Here is a 22,078-nt window from a genome sequence, read left to right on the forward strand (position 1 = left end):
TCCCAACCCCCACGCCCCTTCGGGCCTCCTAAACTAGCAGCAGCAGTGGTGGTGACCAGCTTGGAAGAGGCAGCGCGGTGAACAGGCTTCTCACAGCCTTCCTGCCAGGGCTTCCCTCTGCTGCATCATGTGGCAGAGGGAAGGCCCTGGTAGGGCAGACCAGGAGAAGCCTGTTCATTGCATTGCCTCTGCCAAGCCAGCCACCACCACTGCTGCTGCTACTTTAGGATGCCTGGAAGTATGTCATGAGTCAGGACTCACTGAGTCGGTTAATCTGATTTTTAGAAAGTGAATCGATTCAACTCGATTCACTGAAGTGAATCTGTGATTCAATTCGAATTGGCGAATTGGGCAGCACTAGTATAGAGGTAGGGATAAAAAGGAGTTGGTGGGAGAAAGGGAAAGAAGCAGTTTTAGAGTAGAGTGAGAGGCATGTTATTATATGCATGCTATTCGTGTGGAGCAGCCCCAGTAAAAGGGGGAGGAATTGTGCCTGGCGCCAAATCTACTCCATTAAGGATTTTAGACCTCTTATCATATTTTTCCTTAGCCATCTCTTCTCCAAGCTGAAGAGTCCACTTTAGCCTTTCCTCATGTGAGGGTTGTTCCATTTCTTTAATCATTTTTTTTCTATCTTCTCTGTACTTTTTGAAGTTCCACTAGATGTGGTGACATAGTAGTTGCACACAGTAACTAAGGTGCGGACTCACTAAGGAGTGATACAGAGGCATTATGATGCTCTTTGTTTTATTATCTATTTTTTTATTTACCAGAATCTGTTTATTTGCCTTTTTGGTCACCATTGGAATTGAGCAGAAGATTTCAATGTAGTTTTCCTTGGTGGTGACTCCTAATATGGAATTGAGCATCATGTAGCTATAGTTTGAGTTATTTTTCCACCCTTTATCAGTTTGTACTTGTCCACATTACCTGTCATCTGCCATTTGGATGCCCACTCTTCCAAGCTCCTGTACCTCCTATAGTCCACATGCAATTTAACTTGAATAGTTTTGTGTCGACCTCAAATTCAATTACATCATTTTCCTATTTTCAGATCATGTATAAATATATTAAAAAGTACTGGTCCCAGTACAGATCTTTGGAGGCACTCCACCTGCCTTCAGTTGAGATAATTGACTATTTAACCCTACTCTATTTTTTTTGTCTTTTAACCAGTTCCCAATCCGCAACAAAACATTGCCTCCTATCCCATGGATTTTTAATTTTCTGAGGAGTTTCTCATGAGGACTTTATCTAGATTTTCAGAAAGCTTTTGACACATTATATCAACTGGCTCACCTTTATCCACATATGTATGTATATGTATATCCACATATGTATATATGTATATAAAAAATGTAGCAAATTGGTGAGACAAGACTTCCTTTGGCTGAATCCATGTTGACTCTCTCCCATTAAACTATGTTTGTCTATGCATTCAGTAAAGTTGTTCTTTATAATTATTTCAACCAAGTTGCCCAGCTCTGAGGTTGGGCTTTACCAGTCTGTACTTTCGTAGATCTCCCCTGGAATCCTTTTTTAAAAATTGATGTTACTTTGGTCACAATTTTAATATCAGGTTATGGATTGCCAATAGTAGATCTGCAATTTCATTTTTAAATTCTTTCGCTACCCTGGGGTGTATACCAACTCTGCTCAGCTAACTGCTTGTACCACATTTTCTGACAATGAATTCCAGTGTTTAATTACACACCAAGTGAAGAAATATTTTCTCCAATTTGTTTTAAATTTACTACTTAGTAGTTTCATTGCATGCTCCCTAGTCCATTTAGTACAGATGATTTTCTTATTACATTTTCCAAGTCCACCAAGATTTGTTTCAGTTCCTCCCTATAATCTCCATTGGAAACCATTTCTTGCCCAGGTAGATATCTTATATCCTCTTCAGTAAAGACCAAAGCAAAGAATTAATTCAGTCTCTCTGTAATGGCCTAGTCCTCTTTTATTCCTTGATGATCTAATGGTCCCACTGGTTCCCTCACAGGCTTTCTGCTTCTGATATACTTCAAAATGTTATTACTATGAGATTTTTGTCTTAGTAGAAACCAAAGCAAATAATTTATTTCGTTTCTCTGGTATGGCCTTATCCCTGGGTGCATGTTGACTGGTCCAATTGACTCCCTCACAGGCTTTCTGTTTCTAATATAAGTACAGTGGTACCTCGGAATCCGAACGCCCAAGAACTTGATATGCTTTGGAATCCAAACTTTTTTTTGTAGTAAATTTTGCCCCAGAATCCGAACTCTGCTTTGGAATCCAAACGCCCTGCACATTGTATATGTGTGATTGTGCCCCAGAATCCGAACTCTGCTTTGGAATCCGAACGCCCTGCACATTGTATGTGTGTGTTTGTGCCCCAGAATCTGAATTCTTCTTTGGAATATTTGTTAATATTTTACCTTAAAATCCAGTGTATTTACTGTTAAAATTTGAGTTTGTGGGACCCAGGAATGGATTAATCCAGTTTCTATTATTTTCAGTGGGAAAATTGTCTTGGAACTCGAACGGGGTTCTTGAACGGATTAAGTTCGGATTCCAAGGCATCACTGTACTTGAAAAAGTTTTTAGCTTCTACAGCAAGCTTCTTTTTCAATTTCTTTTAACTTTTTTTTTTTAATCAATGTTTTGCATCTAACTTTCCAGTGCTGATGCCACTTGTTTTCTTCATTCAGATCCTGTTTCACCTCACTTTTTAACAATGTCTGCTGTTGTTTGGCCATCTTTCCACCTTTTTTGAAACATAGTCTAGGCTTCTAGAATTTTTTTCTTTGTTGCTTTGTTTTTTTCCATTTTCCTCATTTATCATTTGAAAGTTAAATGCTGTTGTGTTAGATATCTTTAGTGTCTTCACTCCTCTCACACTGAGTCCTATATTCCACTAACCCCCACTTCTATTAAACTGCGCTAGCAGTTTGTAACACAGAGAGCCACGCTGAATGGGCCGCTCTGCTCCCGACGCTCACAGGAACTCTATGAGCGTCTGGAGTAGCATGGGCCATTCAGCGTGGCTCACTGTGCTAAAAACTGCTAGCACAGTTTAATAGACAAGGGGATAAGGATTAGAAATAAAATAGTTCCTCCCTACCTCTTATTGATTCCATAGGCAGCTGCTCCATGACGCAGTAATTTATTTAATCTAGGTACTAAATTTCCCTTGTATTTATCCAGTCAGTATTGGGATAATTAAAATCAGAACATCAAAAGCATCAGGCCATTCAAATGATAACACGCAATTGGAAATGTTATGATCGACTTAATTATACTTTCTGGTGGGCAAACTTGTGTTCTAGTTATAAATATGAAAAAATGAACGCATAAATTTTCAGTTATAGTAAAGTATTTAACATGGTGTGGAGCCCATTGACATCATTTATTGAGTCACAATAGATGTCATGTACCGTTTCTTTTTATCTGACCTCCTTACACATCCAGGGTGGGAGGGAGGGTGGTGGGAAATGTATTATTGTTTGTTATTCATATTTTATTTATTCTATGGAAATTATAAATGTATATCTACTTTTATTAGTTAAGGGGGGGAGGAGGGAGAAATGATTGTTTTTTGAATTATTTGCATATTTAAAGTGCATTTCTTGATTTGTTTATGTTTAAATTCATTGTATTGCACTATTTATATTTTAAAACTAATAAAGATTTACAAAAAAATAAAATAAAAATAAAAGCATCAGCCAGTGATGCAAAATGAATTGACAGCTAAATGGCCATCCGAACCTTCCAGCCTGGGCAGAAGCCCTTGAAGATACATATGCAGTGCAAAAGGACACTACAATCCCTGGAGGGCAGGATCATTTTCTACCTCTCCAAGATGAGCCTATTTAATAAAGGCACTTAGGCACCTATATAACCTTTATAGTAAGTATTTTAAAAAAATATATATTTTATAGTCTTCCTGTTATGACCCTCTATGTCTCTACATAGATTGCAGAAGATTGGCAGAAGCGACAGTTAATCTTATGTACCAAAATTACCCACAGAAGAGTTGCTTATCAGAATCTCAGGTTGACACGGAGGAAATTAAAATTAGGGTATTATCAGTGTCCATGTGGGGAAGGAGTTAAAAAAAAAAAAATGAGAAGACTGACCTGAGAAAATGTTCATACTTTTTATTCTAGTAAGTGAAGCTCTAGTAAGTGAAATTTTTTTTTAAAATGCATTAGGACAAATGTAGAGAGGAGATCTAGGTGAATATGTTTGGAATCCTCAGGGGGGTATGGAACATTTGATCATTGCATGTGATGACAAACCTGAAAGCATGGGGTGACAGCACATAATGAAAGGTAGGAGGTTATTACAGTAATTTTTCAGAAGTACTGCCTACTTATGGAAAGAGAGAGGAAAGAGTACAAAATACTGAGAACTTCAATAGGTGGCTCAAAGCCTGGTGTCATCAAGAAGGCTTTAGGTACATAGGAGGATGGGGCAATACATGGAAAAACAAGAGACTGTATTGTAATGATGCTGTACCTTACCGTGGCAGGAAAAAGAATCCTGGCTGAGAAATTCAGGTAATATGTTTCTAGGTGGGGGTGGCGTATATATGGAGGTTACTTCCTGTGGCCACCCCCAGCAAAAGACCAAGATTTGATGATAATAAAGAAAGCAATGAAAACAACAGTATTAGCAATTCACTTCCTAGCGATGCAACAGGAAATGAGCTGAAATTAAAAACTATACAAAAAATGAGATTGTGGAGGAATAGTAGCTTGAAAGCAATGACCACAAATGCCCGCAGTCTAAGCAACAAAGTTCATGATCTGCAAGCCCTGATGTTAGAAGCAGACCTGGATATTGTTGCTATCACAGAGATGTGGTTCAGTGACTCCCATTGATGGGATGCAAACATACCGGGATATAATCTTTTTAGGAAGGACACATGGTCAAAGAGGTGGAGGAGTAGTTCTCTATGTAAAGATCGATATCCAAGTGACTGAAATGCAGAGGACCTGGGGAGAGGAAGAAGCAATATGGATCGCTTTGAAAAGACAAGATGAAACTTCTATTTATATGGATGTAGTCTACAGCCCTCCGACTCAGTTGCAGCAAATTGATAAAGATCTGATTGCAGATATCCAAAAGTTTGGAAAGAAAGAGGAGGTGCTGCTGTTGGGTGACTTCAATCTGCCAGATGCGGACCGGAATGTTCCGTTTGCAGAATCGGAAAGAAGTAGGGAGATTGTGGATGCCTTGCAAGAGGATCTGCTCAGACAAATGGTGACAGAACCCAGGAGGAAAAAAGCGATACTAGATCTGTTCCTAACAAATGGGAAGAGTATCTCTAATGTTCGAGTGGGTGCCCACCTGGGAAATAGCGATCATCAAACGGTTTGGTTTGATATAACAGCTAAAGCGGAGGGCGGCCACACAAAACTCAAAGTCCTAGATTTCAAATGTACAGACTTTAGTAAAATGGGAGTGTACCTGAAGAAAGAGCTGTTAGGATGGGACGACATAAGGGAAGTGGAAAAACAGTGGTCTAAGCTGAAAGGAGCAATAAAAATGGCTACTGACCTTTATGTGAGGAAAATAAATAAAAACAGGAGGAAAAAGAAACCGAAATGGTTCTCTAAACTTGTTGTGGCGAGAATAAAGGCAAGAGCTGGCGTTCGTGAAATATAAAAATACCCAAGAAGAGAAGTACAGAAAGGACTACCGGGTGAAACTGAAAGAAGCCAAGAGAGAGATACTTTGGCGAAAGCGGAAGTGCAAATGGCTAGGAATGTAAAAAAAAGGAGGCAAAATTTTTTTCAGCTATATTAGTGAAAGGAAGAAGAAGAAAAATGGAATTGCGAGACTAAAAGATGATATATGGAGAGTGATGAGGAAAAACAAATACTTCTGTTCTGTGTTCACAGAAGATGATCCTGGAGAAGGACTGAGATTGTCTGACAAAGTTACACATGAGAATGGAGTAGATACTGTGTCATTCACGGAAGAAAATGTTTATGAACAACTTGAAGCAGTCCAGAGGAAGGCAACGAAAATGGTAGAAGGTTTGTGCCAGAAGACGTATGAGGAGAGACTGGAAGCCCTGAATATGTATACCCTAGAGCAGTGTTTTTCAACCGCTGTTCCGCGGCACACTAGTGTGCCGCGAGATGTTGCCTGGTGTGCCGTACGGTCAGGGCCGCCATCAGGGCAGTACCACCAGTCTAGGAAGAGGGGCGGTCCGCCCCACGTGGACAGGAGAGAGCTGGACGGGGGACCCGCGGAGTTCAATACAACTCGAGCCGCGAGGCTCGTCTTCTGTTCCTGCCTGCCCTGCAGCTAACATATAGCCGATCGCAAGCGTTCCCCGATGTCAGCGCTGACGTCGGAGGGAGGGCTTAAGCAAAGCCTGCCCTCCGACGTCAGCGCTGACGTCGGAGAATACTTCCGTTCGGCTATTTGTGTGCGGCAGGGCAGACAGGAAGCAGAAGACAAGCCTCGCGGCTTGAGCTTCGTTTTGCTGAGAAAGTTGCAAAGATGGGCTGGTAGGCAAACACGGAACACAAAGGGGGGAGGGAGTGCGTTTTGGACACAAGGCATGAACTTGGGAGAGAGGAAGGGAGGGAAAGAGATGCTGAGGTGGGGGAGGGAATGGGTTTTTGGACACAGAAGGCATGGACTTGGGAGAGAGGAAGGAAGGGAAAGAGATGCTGAGGTGGGGGAGGGAATGGGTTTTTGGACACAGAAGGCATGGACTTGGGAGAGAGGAAGGGAGGGAAAGAGATGCTGAGGTGGGGGAGGGAATGCGTTTTTGGACACAGAAGAAATGGACTTGGGAGAGAGGAAGGGAGGGAAAGAGATGCTGAGGTGGGGGAGGGAATGAGTGTTTGGACACAGAAGGCATGGACTTTGGAGAGAGGAAGGGAGGGAAAGAGATGGTTGTGTACACGGGGAATAGAAGAAAGGAGAATTTTTGGTCATAGGGAGGGAGTGAGGTACAGATAATGGCATACCAGGGTGGGGGGGGGCAGTCTGCCCCACCCCGGGTTTACGTCCCAAGGGGGTGCACAGCTGGCCACCCTCCAGTGTTGTCCCTAGGCCGGCAAACTGCGGCTCTTTAGCCACTTGAGTGCCACCGCCGCCAACGGTGTTGTTGGCGGTGGCAGCATTATAAAATACTTTCTTTGTGTTTATTTGATTCCTATTCAAGAGAATTACTTTATATATAGTCAATATAGGCACAGAGTTAAATTTTTTAACATTTTCTAATGGTGGTGTGCCTCGTGATTTTTTTCATGAAACAAGTGTGCCTTTGCCCAAAAAAGGTTGAAAAACACTGCCCTAGAGGAAAGAAGGGATAGGGGAGATATGATTAAAACATTCAAATACTTGAAAGGTATTAACGTAAAACAAAATCTATTCCAGTGAAAGGAAAATAATTTGAGGTTGAGGGGTGATAGATTCAAGAGTAATGTTAGGAAATTATTCTTTACGGAGAGGGTTGTTGATGCGTGAAATGCGCTCCCGAGGGAGGTGTTGGAGAAGAAAACTGTGACAAACAAGCGTGGGTTGAACACAGAGGATCTCTAATCAGAAAATAATGGGTATACATTGAAGGAACTAAGGCCAGTACTGGGCAGGCTTGCATGGCCTGTGTCCTGGATATGGACATTCAGTTGAGGATGGGCTGGGGAAGGTTTCGATGGCTGGGATAGTTAAGATGGGCTGAAGTGAACTTTGATGGAGACTCCAGTAGTTGGAACCTAAGCACATTACTGGACAGGGCTCTGGGTTTCTGGCCCAGAAATATCTAAGATAAAGGGCTATTTAAACTAAATTAATTTATGGAGCATGTATGATTGGGCAGATTGGATGGACCACTTGGGTCTTTATCTGCCATCATTTACTATGTTACTATGTAATAAGAACAATTCTGGCACCTGTGTTCAATATATAAATATCAATACTAGTTATTCAAGAGCTCATTCCTCAAACATACTCCTGCATATATTCACCAAAGTCCCTCAGATTACCACACTTGCACTTTATATTTGGCAAAGTTTGTGTGGTGGTTCTCCTCACCGGAACTGTTTAAATCGGTGTAATAAACTATTTATTATCAAATTTTCTTAAAGTGCCCGTGCTTATTTTCTTTCAATGAATAAATATATGTAATATAAACTTAGGTTTTTGATTAATCTGGTTGGTTTTTGAACAGTTACTGCCTCATTCCCCACCGACGCGTTTCATTCTTCATCAGGGTCAGGGATGACACAACGACTATGAGAAAAATAGAAAGCTAGCATTAGTTCTTCACTACGCTAAAGCTTCTAAAAACTGTATAAATTAAAATTCATCTTACCAGAACAGTTCAGGCAAACAGCGTGTAGCTTACAAATAACATGCCGGTGTTTCTAACATGGCCACGGCGTACTGAGCAAACTTAAATAAGGGAATCCCCTAGTCACATGAGCACCAATCATAGACTAGCCTGTGTTATAGTCATACATTGTACCCACCCACAAGGAAGATTAAACAGCTGATGTCATCCAGTCATTGGTTTCATTCAACCCATAGGGGAACATGGTGTTTAATTTGTGCATCCACCATAATTCTTTAAGATTTAAAGTGCGCTCAATGTTGCCACCCTCCCACCCTATATACACAGTATCGATGATTCTCCATCTAAGATCAGATAAAGTATGTTTAAAAAGGGTCCAATGACGGACCAGTGGAGCTGATTCATTGCCTGTGTGTACCCTCGATTTATGCTCATTAAGTTTAATATTCACAGGACGGGTTGTCCGTCACACATAAATATGAGGGCATGGACATTGTATCATATAAATAACATATGATGATCTGCAATTGGTTCTTACTCAAGCCTGATAGGTATTACCAGTAGACGGATGAGTCCAACTGTCACCCGTAATCGCGTATTCGCACCATTGACACCGGTCACAGGTGAAATGTCCCACTGGTTGTACATTATTGGTGGGGAATGAGGCAGTAACTGTTCAAAAACCAACCAGATTAATCAAAAAGCTAAGTTCATATACATATATTTATTCATTGAAAGAAAATAAGCACGGGCACTTTAAGAAAATTTGATAATAAATAATTTATTACACCGATTTAAACAGTTCCGGTGAGAAGAACCACCACACAAACTTTGCCAAATATATAGTGCAAGTGTGGTAATCTGAGGGACTTCGGTGAATATATGCGGGAGTATGTTTGAGGAATGAGCTCTTGAAGAACTAGTATTGATAACTATGTAATAAGAACATAAGAGTTGCCATACTGGGACAGACCAAAGGCCCATCAAGCCCAGTATCCTGTTCCCAACAGTGGCCAACTATTCAAATAACGTAGCCATTTTTGCACAGCATATGTAGAAAATATTTGCGCCTGTTATGGATTTTAAAAAATTTTTATAGTCAAACTCCTGTCTTTTTTTTTTTTTTAACAGAAACCCTTTTGTGTGATTTTTCCTTTGTTTTAGAATGTTTGGATTTCCTTAAAAAAATGTTTACTAAAAAAAAAATACTTATCTTGCATTCTTGGCTAGATTTCCTAGTCTGCACTTTTCTCTCTACCTCTTTGACTAACGGAAAAATCTGTCTTTCATCACGTTTTATGTTGGAAAGCTTCTAAGCCTTTGGTGGGTCTTTTATACTACAGTACTGTGCACACGTACTAGCAAGAAGAGGGTTTAACCCCTACCCCCAAACACTCATCACTCTGTATTTAATGCATACTGCTGTATATTGTAATGCTCCTTGGAAAGGGACTCTGTGCTTGTCTGTGCTGAGTCCAGGTGAAGTCCTTTCCTGTTCACCCATTAAACCCATCTGTTTAAGTTACATGGCGGGAGAGATGTTTGTGCTGACATCTTAAACTCCTGCAAATGCCATCTTTCGTCAAGTTCTAGCTTTGTGATGTTGACTGTTGGTTTCTGCAAGCCAGAATGTAAGAGTGCCAAGACTGAATTTAATAGTCCAAGAGTTGTCAATATCAGTCATCGGGCCTGCTCCAGGTGTAAAGGGCATGTCTTTTTGGCTTACATTATGAATTCTTTTTCTTTTACATTTTTTATAGTAAGAATCCCTGCTGCTATACATGTCTATGTTATATGTGATAATCGTAGGGAAATAAGATTTTATGTATGTGATATGGAAACCGCATAGTTGTATGCAGTATATAAATTTTTAAATAATTAATTTCTCACTTTTTTCTTTGTTTTTCTCTATTTTTATAAATTTTTGAAGTGTGGCCATCTTTCATATCAGCAGCCCCACATTACTCTCTGCAAAAATTGTACTGTGGCTCTTTAACCACTATACGGTACATGGTGAATATGTAGAAATTAAGTAAATTTAACATAACATAAATCTTTATTTATATACCACAAAAACCTTTTAGCTTGAGGTGGTTTACAGGAAAAATGGCTGAGGAGAATCAGCGAGCTACAGCAATGGAGAGAGGACTGAAAATTGTGTAGATTGCATAGAGGGAGGTTAAGCAGGGATTTATAAGGAGGGAAATAAATAGGTAGGAATGTTCATAATCTTAGAGCAACAACGTGGAATAGAGAGTCAATGGGTTGGGAGTCTTTTAATGGAAAATTTAAGGTGAGTCATCCTGTTTGGGAAAGAGGAACATTTTTAAGAGTTTTCTGAAGTGCATGTAAGAGGTTGATGTTCTGATCAGTTGGTTTCATTCGGGATCTTTGGAGGCTGTTTAGTAGGGTAGGAGTCTGTTGATGAATCTCTTTTGGGTGCATCCTTTTATTGAGGGAAAGGCGAAGAATGATTGAAGTCTAGTAGATCCTTCCGGGTTTGGCAAATGTGAACTGATTGGTGAGATAGTTGGGCAGTAGACCGTACAAGGCTTTTTTAGAAGAGACATCCGAATTTGAAAAGTACTCGGCTTTCAATTTTCAGCCAATGAAGTTTTTGATAGAAAGGTATGATATGTGAATTTTTTCAGGTTGAATATGAGCCTCACTGCGGTATTTTGGATGATGCTAAGCTGTGGTAGTGTTTTTAGCGTGCGCTGCAGAGATGTTTAGACTACTGAGATGTTCTCCTAGGGAAGCAAGGTAGCTGTTGAAGAGCAAGGGCGACAATAGGGAACCTTGTGGGACGCCACAGTTACTGGTCCATTTCGTAGATAGTGTATCCCCAATCTTGACTTGGTAGCTGCGAGATTTTAGGAAGCCCTTGAACCAGTTCAGTACATTTCCTGATAGTCCGCAGGCATCTAGGCAGGATAGTATAAACTGTAGTGAAATTTCTCTTTTGCTGCTGATTTTGTCCATTCTTCTCACACTTATACCCCCGGCTTCTGAATGCCAGGACCTTCCCTGTCCAGGAACCTAGATGAAACAGGCAAGTAGAAACCAAGCTTAAAGCACAATAGAGAACTTTCTGCTAGGCAGTAATGAAGAAGTAGATTGCAGTAAAATTAAGCAAGCCTACTAAGAACTGTTGTACCAGCCAGGCCAAGACTAGAAAATGACACAGGGACAAATTTTATCCCATCCCCATGGGAACTCATTTTCTCATCCCGTCCTAGTGAGTTCTTTTCCTGTCCCTGCCCCGTTCCTGCAAGCTCTGTCCTCAACTGCACAAGCCTCAAACACTTTAAAATTTGTCCCCGTGCCATTCTCTAAATCAGATGCCTAAAGTAGGCAGGCACAACAACCCTGCTCCCCATCCAGATCTCTTCCTCCCTTCCCCCACAGACAATTAAGTCTCCCACTGCCCCAAACCCCTAGTACCTTTTAAATACTTCAGTTCTTTGTCTGCAGTGAGCAGTGACTCATACCCACTGGTAGCACTGGCCTCAAGCCTTCCCTTTGATGCAAGCACAAGAAGTCCTGGGATTGTTGGCGGAAGGCACACTGCTGGCTTCTGCCTTAAGGAAACAGCACAAGAGGGGGAGCAGGCTGATGGGGCTTCGGCATCCCCACCAGCAAATGTAAAGGGGTGCTAAAGTTCTGGAGGGGGTATGCGCCCTAAGCTCTCCACCCCATAGTTGTGCCACTGAGCCAGCCACTCAAAACCTGCAGATACGATGTTAATATGACCATGTAATTTATACCTGCTTGGGAGTAGGTGCAAATGTGTACAGTTGATGTGTGCATTTCGTAATGTGCCACATGCCCACAAATACTAAGAGGAGTGGAGGAAAAACATGCACAAAAATATCCAACTCTCCACTTAGAAATCAAAAACGCCACCACTTACAATTTTCATAATTCCATCTAAACTACATCTTTGAGAATGCCTAAAAGTCAGCGTGTGTATATTTGTGTGCATGCTCTATTGGGATAATTATATAAATACCATTTTCTGCATGGAAAATTACGGAAAATTATCCTCTTAGAAAACACAGGGAAAGGGTTATTTTTATAAAGAGGTATACTAAAATAAAAGTTGCATAGATTTTATATAAGAAAATCTAGAATTATCCTAGGACAAGCAGGCAGCATATTCTTGACTGATGGGTGACGGCACCGACGGAGCCCCGGTACGGACAATTTTAGAGTGATTGCACTCTAAGAACTTGGAAAGTTCTAGTAGGCCGCACCGCGCACGCGCGAGTGCCTTCCCGCCCGACAGAGGCGCGCGGTTCCCAGTTTCTTAGTTTCCGCGGAGCTAAGAAGTCGCACTTTTCAACGGGTGTTGAAAAGATTTTTTTCTGTCGCCTTCCCGCTCGCGAAATCTTTTTGGAAATTATATTTCCTTTTTTTCTTTTATTATTTTCTTTAAAAAAAAAAACAAAAACAGTTTTTTTCTTTTTTCTTCATTTCGTTGGTTTTGCCCCGGCGGGGCCTACTGCCGCCATCGAGGCCTCGGCCTTCGATTTGGCAGAAGCCGTTTTTCTTTTCATGCCCCCCCAGCCAGGTTTTAAAAAGTGCCAGCGGTGTGCACGGCCTATCTCTCTTACGGACCCGCACAATTGGTGCTTACAGTGCCTGGGTCCAGAGCATCAGGCTTCTACCTGCACTCGCTGTGCCACTTTGAAAAAACGTACATTAAAAAACCGACAAATCCAACAACGTTTGCTTTTTGGTGCCGATATGTCTGACCCTGCGACATCGACACTGGCATCGGCACCACCTCAGTCGGCACCCACTTCGTCGACGCCACACGACACCGCGCCTGCGTCGCAACACTCAGGTAAGCCGGCTAAGAAGCCATCTCCGTTGGAGCGTCCTCCGGTCTCAGTAGCAGCGATTCCAATCCTGCCGACCTCGAGGCGCCCTCGGAAGCGCTCCGCTCCTATTGAGGTGAGCCCCTCGACATCGGGTTCCTCATCCTCGGAGCGTAGAGCGGCACCACAGGTAACGCAGAAGAAAAAGGCGGTACCGGTGCCTTCGCTAGACGAGCGGATTGCTGCTGTCCTGCAAGTGCAACTTAAGGAGCAGTTGCAACAACTCCTTCCCGCACTTTTGACACCGAGCCTTCCAGTCCTGGTCCGGTCTGAGCCACCGGTACCGACAGTGGAGCGCCCTCCTTTATCAGCATCCACTTTGTCGGTACCGGTTCACACTGCTTCCTCGACTTCGATGCCAATCTTAGCACCGGAACCGAGAGCTCAACACCAGGCGGTGCAGACTTCGGTACCGACGCAGCATGTCACATCACCTGGTACCGTGTCTATGAGGTCGGGTAAGTCGGTGCGCAAAACCTGACACCTGGAACCCTCCTCTCCGGAGTCTCGAGACCGTGGCTCTCAGATTCGGGACCCTGATTTGTGGGGTGACTCTGAAGAGCCCTTTCTGTCTGAGGGTGAGTGTTCCTCTGATGAAGAGGATCATCTTGTTGCTGATCCCTCTTCTAAGCAGGATTCCACATCTTTTACCTCTTTCTTAAAAGAGATGTGTGAATCTCTTTCTATTCCCTTGGAGGCTGAGTCGAAGAAATCCAAGGCATTCCTTGATGCTCTGGACTTTGACCAGCCTCCAAGGGAATTTCTCAAACTTCCTCTCCATGACATCTTAAGAGAGACTTTTTATAAAAATTTAGAGACTCCCCTGACTGTACCGGGAGCTCCTCGTAAATTGGACTCCTTATACAAGGTTATCCCTATCCCTGGTTTTGACAAACCTCAGCTCCCGCATGAGTCTCTTTTGGTGGAATCCACACTTAAGAAATCAGCGGGAGCTAGTGTGTATGCCTCAGTCCCTCCTGGCAGAGAAGGAAAAGCCATGGACAAATTTGGCAAACGTTTATATCAGAATGCCATGTTAGCCAATAGGTCAGGGAACTACGCTTTTCATTTTTCATTTTATTTAAAGCACCTCATTCAAAACATGGCTGCTTTTGAAAAGTACCTCCCTGACCGCAAGAAATATGCATTTCATGCCTGCTCTTCTTCTCTTCTCCAGTTACGCAAGTTCCTAGTTCGGTCAATTTATGACACATTTGAATTGACTTCTAGGGCCACGGCTATGTCTGTTGCCATGCGTCGGTTGGCATGGCTCAGAGTCTCAGAGCTCGATGTAAATCATCAGGACCGCCTAGCAAATGCTCCCTGCTTGGGTGATGAGCTCTTCGGAGAGTCCATGGATTCCACTACACAAAAGCTGTCTGCCCATGAGACTCGGTGGGATACTGTCCTGAAGACTAAGAAAAAGACTCCACCTGCTCGGCCTTTTCGCCAACAATCTGCCTACCAGCGCCGCTATGCTGCCCGTCCCTTGCCACCGGCTACTCAACAGCCTAGACGTCAGCGTCAGCAACAGCGACAACCACCTAGGCCAGCCCAGCAGCAACAGGTGAAGCCTCCTCCACCACAAAAGTCTACCCAACCCTTTTGACGTGGTTCTCCAAAGCATAGCCAGTATTCCACCATCTGCCAATCTCCCTCGACCCATAGGAGGACGTCTTTCTTGTTACACCAGCCGTTGGGAGAACATCACATCGGATCAGTGGGTCCTCAACATCATCCGCCACGGCTACTCTCTCAACTTTCAGACACGTCCTGCACAAAGTCTGCCAAGAGAGTCTGCTTTGAACACCTCTCAGTCTTCTCTCCTTCTTCAGGAGGCTCAATCCCTCCTCCTCCTGAACGCCATAGAGGAAGTTCCTCTAGATCAGAAGGGGCAGGGGTTCTACTCCCGTTATTTTCTGGTCCCCAAAAAAACAGGGGATCTCAGACCCATCCTAGATCTTCGCGATCTCAACAAATGCTTGGTCAAGGGGAAATTCAAGATGCTTTCTCTGGCAACTCTTTATCCTCTTCTCCATCAAAGCGACTGGCTATGCTCCCTCGATCTCAAAGAGGCATACACTCACATTCCGGTCAATCTGGCCTCCAGACAGTACCTCCGCTTCATGATCAATCATTGTCATTACCAATACAAGGTGCTGCCCTTCGGTCTTGCCTCCTCTCCAAGAGTGTTCACCAAATGTCTGATTGTGGTGGCTGCCTTTCTACGCTCTCACCACCTTCAAGTCTTTCCTTATCTGGACAATTGGTTAATCAAGGCCAATTCATCTCAAACAGTGCTCCTGGCCACCAACCAAACCATCCTGTTTCTACAGCTTCTGGGGTTCAAGATCAATCTACCCAAATCTCATCTCATCCCCACTCAGAGACTTCAATTCATTGGAGCGGTGCTGGACACAGTCCTCATGAGAGCATTCCTGCCGTCCAACCATCTTCAATCTCTATGTCAGCAGGTGCTTCCACAATGTTCCATCTCTGCCAAGCAAATGATGATACTCTTGGGTCACATGGCCTCCACAGTTCATGTCACACCCCTCGCACGTCTTCACCTGTGCACTCCTCAATGGACCCTAGCTACCCAGTGGTCCCAAGCAACGGATCCTTGCTCACGACACATATCTGTGACATCATCTCTTCGTCAGTCTCTACAATGGTGGTTGATATCCTCAAATCTTTCCAGAGGTCTTCTGTTTCATCTACCTCCTCATCAACTTGTCATCACCACCGACGCCTCCCCTTATGCCTGGGGAGCTCATTTGAATGAATTCCAAACTCAAGGACTTTGGACAGCCCAGGAAATGAAACATCACATCAATTTCCTGGAACTCAGAGCGATGTTTTATGCCCTCAAGGCCTTCCAACATCTTCTCTTTCCTCAGGTCCTCCTGCTGTGCACAGACAATCAAGTTGCGATGTACTACATCAACAAGCAGGGTGGGACAGGCTCTCGCCTCTTGTGCCAGGAAGCCCAGAAGATTTGGGCTTGGGCCACAGATCACCAACTATTCCTGAAAGCTATCTACATTCAGGGAGAACAGAATTCCTTAGCGGACAAGCTCAGCAGAATTCTCCAGCCTCACGAGTGGACACTCGATCCTTTAACTCTTCAGTCCATCTTCGCTCAGTGGGGCACTCCTCAGATAGACCTCTTTGCAGCTCCTCACAATCACCAGCTGCCCCTATTCTGCTCCAGACTCTACTCCCCTCACCGTCTGGCAGCGGATGCATTTCTCCTCGATTGGTCCAATCTGTTCCTGTACGCTTTCCCTCCTCTGCCTCTCATGTTACGGACCTTGTTCAAGCTCAAGAGGGAACGAGCCACCATGATTCTGATTGCTCCACGGTGGCCCAGGCAACATTGGTTCTCCCTTCTACTTCAACTCAGTTCCAGGGAGTCTTTCCTTCTTCCACTGTTTCCTTCTCTGCTTACGCAACATCAGGAGACCCTTTTGCATCCCAACCTTCCGTCTCTGCACCTGACAGCTTGGTTTCTCTCGGGCTGACTTCTCATGATACTCTTTTGTCTCAGCCCGTTCGTTCCATTCTGGATGCCTCCAGGAAACCGGCCACTCTGCAATGTTACCATCAGAAGTGGACACGGTTTTCTTCCTGGTGTCTTCTTCATCATCATGATCCCACTTCCCTTGCAGTGGAGACCTTATTGGATTATCTTCTCTCTTTGTCTGACTCTGGCCTCAAGTCTACTTCCATCAGAGTCCACCTCAGTGCTATTGCTGCTTTTCATGAGCCAGTTCATGGAAAACTTCTCTCGGCTCATCCCTTGGTGTCTAGATTCATGCGGGGTCTTTTCAATGTGAAACCACCTCTCAAAGCCCCTCCGGTAATCTGGGATCTCAATGTGGTTCTTTCCGCCTTAATGAAGCCTCCTTTTGAACCTTTGGCTACCGCTCCTTTCAAGTTTCTCACTTGGAAGGTACTTTTCCTTATTGCTCTTACCTCTGCCAGGAGGGTCAGTGAGCTACATGCACTAGTTGCTGATCCACCTTTTACAGTCTTTCATCATGACAAGGTGGTTCTGCGTACACATCCAAAGTTTCTCCCTAAGGTTGTCTCGGAATTCCATCTCAACCAATCCATTGTTCTGCCTGTCTTCTTTCCGAAACCTCACTCTCATTCTGGAGAACAAGCTCTGCATACTTTGGACTGTAAGCGGGCTCTGGCTTACTATTTAGAGCGTACTAAGCCCCACAGATCAGCTCCCCAACTCTTTCTGTCCTTTGATCCGAATAAATTAGGATGTCCTGTTTCTAAACGTACGTTGTCTAATTGGCTGGCAGCGTGCATTTCTTTCTGTTATGCTCAGACCGGACTGGCACTGGAAGGTTCTGTCACGGCCCATAGAGTCCGGGCTATGGCAGCATCTGTAGCTTTCCTCCGCTCCACGCCTATTGAGGAAATCTGCAAGGCTGCTACTTGGTCCTCAGTTCATACTTTTACATCTCATTATTGTCTGGACGCTTTCTCTAGACGGGATGGACACTTCGGCCAATCTGTTTTGCAAAATTTGTTTTCCTAATGGCCAACCTTCCCTCCATCCCTCTTTTTGTTAGCTTGGAGGTCACCCATCAGTCAAGAATATGCTGCCTGCTTGTCCTGGGATAAAGCACAGTTACTTACCGTAACAGGTGTTATCCAGGGACAGCAGGCAGATATTCTTGCGTCCCTCCCACCTCCCCGGGTTGGCTTCTTAGCTGGCTTATCCTAACTGGGGACTGCGCGCCTCTGTCGGGCGGGAAGGCACTCGCGCGTGCGCGGTGCGGCCTACTAGAACTTTCCAAGTTCTTAGAGTGCAATCACTCTAAAATTGTCCGTACCGGGGCTCCGTCGGTGCCATCACCCATCAGTCAAGAATATCTGCCTGCTGTCCCTGGATAACACATGTTACGGTAAGTAACTGTGCTTTATAGCAGATCATTTTTGTTTTGTGGTAGGAGAACAGAAAAGACTTTAGAACGAGATCATAAGAACATAAGAATTGCCATACTAGGACAGACTGTAGGTCCATCATGCCCAGTATCTTGTTTCCAACAGTGGTCAACCCAGTTCCCAAGTACTTAGCTAGATCCCAAGTAGTAAAAGAGATTTTATGCTGCTTATCCTAGGAATAAGCAGTGGATTTCCCCAAGACATCTCAATAGTGGCCTATGGACTTCTCTTTTAGGAAATTATCCAAACCTTTTTTAAACCCTGCTAAACTAACTGATTTCACCACATTCTCTGGCAACAAATTCCAGAGTTTAATTACACATTGTGTGAAGAAATATTTTCTCCGGTTTGTTTTAAATCTACTACTTAGTAGTTTCATCACATGTCCCCTAGTCCTAGTATTTTTGGAAAGAGTGAACAAGTGATTCACATCTACTCTTTCCACTCCACTCAGTATTTTATAGACCTCTGTCATATCACCTCTGAACCATCTCTTCTCCAAGCTGAAGAGCCCTAGCTACTTTAGCCTCTCCTGATAGGGAAGTTGCCCCATCCCTTTTATCATTTTTTGTCACCCTTCTCTATATCTTTTCTAATTCCACTACATCTTTTTTGAGTTATGGTGACCAGAACTGCACACAGTATTACCGTATTTTCACCCATATACCGCGCACCCGTGTAAAATGCGCACACGGGTATAGCGCGCGAGGAACACAAAATTAGCGTACCTGGCTGGGTGAGAACCCGGGGTTCCTTTGTTTGGAGCACCCCCCCTGTGCCCGGCTGTTGTTTTTACCGGTCCCCCTCCCAGAATAGGAAGTTAACGTCAGAGAGGGCAGGGGCTGGCAGAGCCAAAAGTCGTGTGCAGGCGGACTGAAGACCTGTGATTGCTCTTGCACTCCTGAGCATCTTGCAACCGGGGTGGAACCACTCCCCTGCCCCGCCCTCTGTATGGTACTGCAGAGGCTGCCCTTTTCAGGTGATGGCAGATTTCTTTTGGCCTCTTTTATTCTGATTTTTCTGTGAGCCCTGTGAATACTGCTGTCACTCTCAATAATATATTAGTGCATATTGTTAAGAATTTTTAATTTTAATTTACTCTCTGTTTTAAATTTCAGGTGCATGGCATTGTTCGCCGCTCTAGTTCTTTCAACACAGGGAGGATTGAGCACCTGTACAAGAATCCCCAGGCTCACACTGAAGGAAGTAAGATGCTTTTCCTCATGAAGTCTGTCTTCCTTCTTCTTTGAGGCTGCTGCCTGCAACTATTGCTTCAGAAAAATGATATTATATGATGCTGGGCCTACTATTTATATTGTCAACTTCTGTAATGATAGTGCAGGTAGCACTATTTCCCCAAGGAAAAGGTCCCTTCTTTTGCTCACAGTATGCTATAGAAATATTTTTTACTGTATTATTGTATTTCGCTGATTGTCCAGCTCTTTTTAGTGTAAACCACCTAGAACTTTTGGTTATGGCGGTATAAAAGAATAAAGTTATTATTATTAGTAGTAGTAGTATTGATGACAACAATAAAGCCATTAGATAAGTACAAACAATGCAATTCTTGTCATTCAAAATGTTTTACATAAAGCATAAAAACCTCCCTCCCGCACCCTGCCAGTCCTCAGTATACACCAGTGGTGAAGCATATCTCCAAATAACCAGAACAGTATAACAAGGACAGTCCTTCATGCCCCCCACCCATTCCAAACCTCCCCCCTGGTGGTACTCCAAGAAGCAAGAATCCCCAGAGCCCTCAATCGTGCCCATTATAACTCATTAAGCAAGTTAATGTTCCCCCTAGGGTGCAATTGCACCAGATAGGGCCCCCAGATTTTTAAATAAAGCTTCCAACGCTTCCATTTCCCTCGAGCATCCATGGCCTCTCAACTGGCTAGTTGATGAAGCATGTTTTGCCAGTGCCAATAGGCAGGTATATCTGCTGAGGTCCAAGATTGCAGGATACACTTGCAGGATATCAAGAATATTTTATGACATAACAAGGTAGTTGCCACAGGCAAGGTCCCAAAGGCTCGCGGGACATCCAGGACCAACTGACAGACCGTGCGCTCAATAGGCGCATGTGCAAGTCTATGCATAAATCCCACAATACTGTTCCAATATTGCCTAATGCCAGAACATTGCCAAAAAGCATGTTCTAGAATGCCACTAGCTTGCCCACATTTTACACAAAAGTCTATAGCAATCCCCCCACTCCGATATAATTGTTGTTGAGTATAATACCCCCTCAGTAACACCCTATAATAGCATTCATGCAGCCAGGCGCATGAAGTCAGGGCAGGGAGATTTGATTTGATTTGATTTCTTATATACCGCTATACCGTGAGGTTCGAAGCAGTTTACAATAAAGATACAATTAAATAAGATAGGTACTTGGATTTCCCAAATTTACATGAGTATTCCAGTGCGTCAGATCCAAACCAAGATTATTCCCCCATCGTTGGCTGTAACCACTAAAATCCCGACGAGGCAATAACCCACCCAAAACTTTATACAGGTTAGATACATTATGAGCACTCTCTCCCTTCGGCGCAAACAGCTGTCGCAAGGCCTCTCCCATATGAATGCTCAAAAACGCCTTATCCAAAGATGTCCAATTGTGTTTTAACTGACAGTAAGCAAACCTATTGCCCCAACAAGGACCCACCCTTTCCTGAAGGACATCAAACCCCAACAACTCCCCTTCTTCCTGGACCATCTGCTCTAACCTCACAAATCCCCGCTTCGCCCAATTCCCAAATACTTGATTCTCCATACCCGGCTGAAAGGAGGCATTCTCACAGAGCGTCAACAAATCAGTCATCCCTGGGTTCCCACCCAAAAGCTTAAACACCCAGTTCCAGGCCCCAATGCAAGGGTCATAAAAGGATGCTATCTTTCATCCATGAAGTAGTACATGTACGATTCAAATGCAATAAAGAATATAAATCATATGGGGCATATACCTTGAAGAGGACAACACCCAATCCCCCATATGGCAAAAAAGACAGGCATAGTTATACAACTTCAAGTCAGTCAATCCCAAGCCTCCCAAATTCTGGCCCCCTTTCAAGATATCCAATTAGATTTTTGATTATCCCAGGACAAGCAGGCATGATATTCTCACATGTGGGTGACGTCATCTACGGAGCCCCGGCGCGGACAGCTTTTCAAGCAAACTTGATTGAAGTTTCAAGTTTGCACACTGCACCACGCATGTGCGTGCCTTCTCGCCCACTAGAGGGCGCATCCCACCTCGTGGTCCTCAGTTCAAATTTTTCCGCGGAGCAAGAAAGCCCTGTGGATCTGAGCTCCAGTGTTTTTGCCTTCTAGCTGCCGCGTTTAGTTTGTTTTTCCCTTCGAATTAGTTCGCGGTGCTGTTTTCCTTTCGTTTCTTTTCAAAAAAAAAAAAAAAAAAAAAGTCTTTCGTTTTTCGTCGGGCTCCGGGGGCTCCCGGAAGCCGTGGCCGCGGGACGTCGGTACGTTCCCGGCCTTCTTCTTTTTCTTCGTGGATGTCCCGTCCTGTTACGGGATTCAAAAAGTGCAGCCGGTGTGAGAGGTTGCTTTCCATCACTGACCCTCACCGGTGGTGCATTGTCTGTCTTGGGCCCGAACATCCGACAGACTCGTGTGATCGCTGTGCTACCTTCCAAAACAGGGCCCTCCGTCGCCGTAAGGCAAGAATGGCCGAATTGTTCGCCGTCGACGCACCACCTAAGGCCTCGACGTCGGCCTCGGCTTCGGCCCCGGCCTTGACCTCGGCCTCGGCGTCCTCGGGGGCCTCGGCCTCGCCTCGGCCCTCTTCCTCGAAGGCGTCGTCAGTGAAGCAAGCTTCGGGTAAGTCCTCTGTTCCATCCCCTTCAGCAAAGAAGCCATCCTCGAGTCAGGCCAAGGCGGGTGGGTCGACCCCGGCCCCGCA

The 22,078-nt window shown here is 44.1% G+C and overlaps 1 protein-coding gene across 2 annotated transcripts in view; it reads left to right on the forward strand.

Annotated features, from left to right (window-relative positions):
* Window positions 1–22,078, forward strand: part of GMDS (GDP-mannose 4,6-dehydratase) — a 1,326,053-nt gene that overhangs the window by 191,004 nt on the left and 1,112,971 nt on the right. For both annotated transcript variants that reach the window (XM_033934875.1, XM_033934874.1), the window contains exon 3: window positions 19,275–19,362. In XM_033934875.1, coding sequence (XP_033790766.1) covers window positions 19,275–19,362 — 88 coding nt within the window. The remainder of the gene's footprint in view (window positions 1–19,274; window positions 19,363–22,078) is intronic.

Source organism: Geotrypetes seraphini, chromosome 2 (genome assembly GCF_902459505.1).
Source record: "Geotrypetes seraphini chromosome 2, aGeoSer1.1, whole genome shotgun sequence".
NCBI lineage: Eukaryota > Metazoa > Chordata > Amphibia > Gymnophiona > Dermophiidae > Geotrypetes > Geotrypetes seraphini.